Source organism: Octopus bimaculoides, chromosome 24 (assembly GCF_001194135.2).
Source record: "Octopus bimaculoides isolate UCB-OBI-ISO-001 chromosome 24, ASM119413v2, whole genome shotgun sequence".
In the NCBI taxonomy this organism is placed as follows: Eukaryota; Metazoa; Mollusca; class Cephalopoda; order Octopoda; family Octopodidae; genus Octopus; species Octopus bimaculoides.
This window is the reverse complement of record NC_069004.1, coordinates 11,683,331-11,686,469: the sequence shown is the minus strand read 5'-3', so window position 1 is coordinate 11,686,469 and position 3,139 is coordinate 11,683,331. Positions and strand designations below refer to the sequence as shown.

General features: G+C 31.9%; 1 protein-coding gene across 1 annotated transcript in view; it reads left to right on the top strand.

Moving 5' to 3' along the window:
- LOC106879977 (proto-oncogene tyrosine-protein kinase ROS) overlaps window positions 1-3,139 on the top strand; it is a 330,537-nt gene that overhangs the window by 247,253 nt on the left and 80,145 nt on the right. Inside the window, exon 11 of the mRNA XM_052976515.1 lies at window positions 2,897-2,938. Coding sequence (XP_052832475.1) covers window positions 2,897-2,938 — 42 coding nt within the window. The remainder of the gene's footprint in view (window positions 1-2,896; window positions 2,939-3,139) is intronic.

The window sequence follows — 3,139 nt, the reverse complement described above, 5'->3', positions numbered from 1 at the left end:
TATATATATATGACAGGCTTCTTTCAGAGTTTCTGTCTAGCAAACCCACTCATAGGACTTTAGTCAGTCCGAGGCTGTAGTAGAAGACACTTGCCCAAGGTGCCACGCAGTGGGCCTGAACCTGGAGCTATGTGGTCAGGAAGCAAGCTTCTTATCACACAGCCACTCCTGCACTTTATGTATACACACACACACACACACACACACACACACATATATATATTTATAAACACATGGAGATATTGTGTGTGCATGTTACCTATAATATGATGGATAATGCTGGGAAGTAAATTATTTCTACTGTAGATTGGATGATATTAAATAGGCACAATAATTAGAATTTACTTTAATCAAATTGATGGATCTTCTACAAAATAATTATTTGATAAATTAAAATGAAAATTAAATGAAACAAATTTCTTCTGATTTGTATATCTTCTATAATATATACGTTTATCAATAATAATAATACTATTAATTAGTTTCTGATATTACATTACCTGGTGTTCCTATTGTATTCCCAATGTTGTCTGTCATACGGCAAATAACAATCCAGTTAGAATATAGCAATCAAGGGAGATAAATAAGAATCATCTCCCTTTGAGGGCTGGATAAAGAGAGAAAAATGGAGAATCACTACTAAGTAATGTGTGTACGTGCATGTGTGTGTGTGGTTTGGTGTGGTGTGGTGTGTGTGTGTGTGTGTGTGTGTGTGTGTGTGTGTGTGGCTATAACATTTTTCATTTCCTTGTATCTCTTGTTTAGTAGATGTCATGTATCTCAGATCATGAACTGACTTCATAATCTTTACTTCTTTCCTCTCATGCTAATAATTATTCATATGACATTACATTCATGGCCATCACATCACAGCATCTCTATTCCAATATTTATTTATACATAACATATTTACTTATAAATGTGTGTGTTTCTTAACTACACTGCCATGCTAGTGTCGATATATCATACAGTCATATATACACGAATATGAGTGTAGCTGCCTGTCAGTCAGTCAGTCATCCAATGGTTAAAAATTGTTTCACAATCTCAAGGTATAGTTTTCAATTCCATTGTGGGATACCTTTTGCAAGTGTTTTGTTCTTTTGCCTAGAACTCACCAACTTGCAAATAAAATTTGGTAGAAACTCACCTATCTATCTATCTATCTATCTATCGTTTTATCTCCACATGTCTTCACCCTCACAACATTGATATTACACTTGTGTCTCCTCGCAAAATATGTCCAGCATTGATTGTTCAATGTGCCGTGGAGTGGATTTAACCATTTAGCGTTCAGATTATTCTATCAAACATAATATGCTTATTGATTCACATTGATTTGAATTAATCATGCATTATCTCATATCTTCAAGATCTTGATGGTGTAATTACTTAATGTAGAATAACATTGTAGGGTAGGTGTGAGAGCCCAGATCTGGCCAGTTTGAACATAAAACAGATTAAATATTTTGGCCGGATATGGCCGGTTTAAATACTAAAGGGTTAAAGTACCTTCTCTTTCCAAGCAGGGTACTTTATTCTTCTAGGCCATAATTGGTATCTGAAATCATATGTAGCTGGAGAATACTGTCTCAAGTAGTCTTATTCAACATGTAGCAAGCAGTTTTCTTCTATCTGCTGGCTACTGCAAATGAGGTTTTAAGGTAGATGATGCCAAAAGAACAGAAGATGGATGCTTTCTTCTCTAGTTAAACCCTCATAGAATTTTGCTAATTTCACTTTAAAAGAAAGGTGAGGGTGCTGTAAGAGGTACTGTCCTCCAGTGAATTTATTTAAAAAAAAGTCAGGGACAGTGGCAGAAATGGCTTGAAGAAATGATTCTTTTCTGAACATCATCCGCTACCTGTAAACTGGAGAACAATAATTGGGAGAGTTTACTCCCCTTAGGAGCTGGAGGTGATCCTGAACCAGTGAGACTCCTTGTCTAACCCTCATTCGAGAAACCACTTGTATCTGGAAAACCAGATCATCATCTCTTATTTACATACTAAACTATTTTCCTTCACTTCCTTAGATTTTTCTCATTCAATTTTTATACATCCCCACCCAACACTCACTTTACGTCACCTGTCCTTGTGATGTCTCTTTCATTTAATCATCTCTCTGTGGTAAATAAATCATTTATTATTATCATCATTATTATTCATATTGTTATTTAACTCCTTCGCTCAGGATTGTTCTTATTCCTGGCAGGAATAAAATCAAACTCTAACCTTGGATAACCACATGATTTCAATGAGCCATCTGATATTATTTGATATTATTATTATTATCATTATTATTATTATTATTATTATCATTATTATCATCATTATCATCATCATCATCATCATCATCATTATTATTATCATGATTATTATTATTTTTTATTATCATCATCATCATCATTATTATTATTAGTATAATTATTATTATTATTATTATTATTATTATTATTATTATTATTATTATTATTATTACCTTAATCATTTGAAACTCTTTGAAGCTTAATGTATTGTATACTGTTCCACCATTTTATATATATATTAGTGTTTGTGTGTGTGTGTGTGTGTGTGTGTGTTTGTTTGTGTGTGTAATGATGTATGTGTGCGTTTGTGTGTGTGTGGATGAGTGTAATAATAATAATAATAATATATATGCATGTGTGTAATAATATATGCATATATGTGTGTGTGTGTGTATATATATATATATATATATATATATATATATATATATATATATATATATATATATATATATATACTGGTTTATGTATGTACATGTATATGTACATGTGTGTGTGTGTGTGTGTGTGTGTGAGTATATATAATATCTGTGTAACATCTCTGTGATCTGTAAATGTTCTTTCCTTCTTATTTCACCACTTCCAAAGGATCCAAGGTGTTGTATAAAAGTAAAACAGAACTAATGCAAGGTAAACAGGTTATGAGGTTTATTGTAAACATAGTATTTTGTTGTTTTTTTTTAATGGTTCTTTACATTGTTGTTGTTGTTGTTTTTTTTTGTTGCTGGCTTTTTCACCCTTAAAAAAAAATAACAGTTTTGTTGTTCTAGTTGTCACTGTAGTGATTGTTACTGTTGATGTTATCTGTTTTTTTTTTATTTTTTTTTTTTT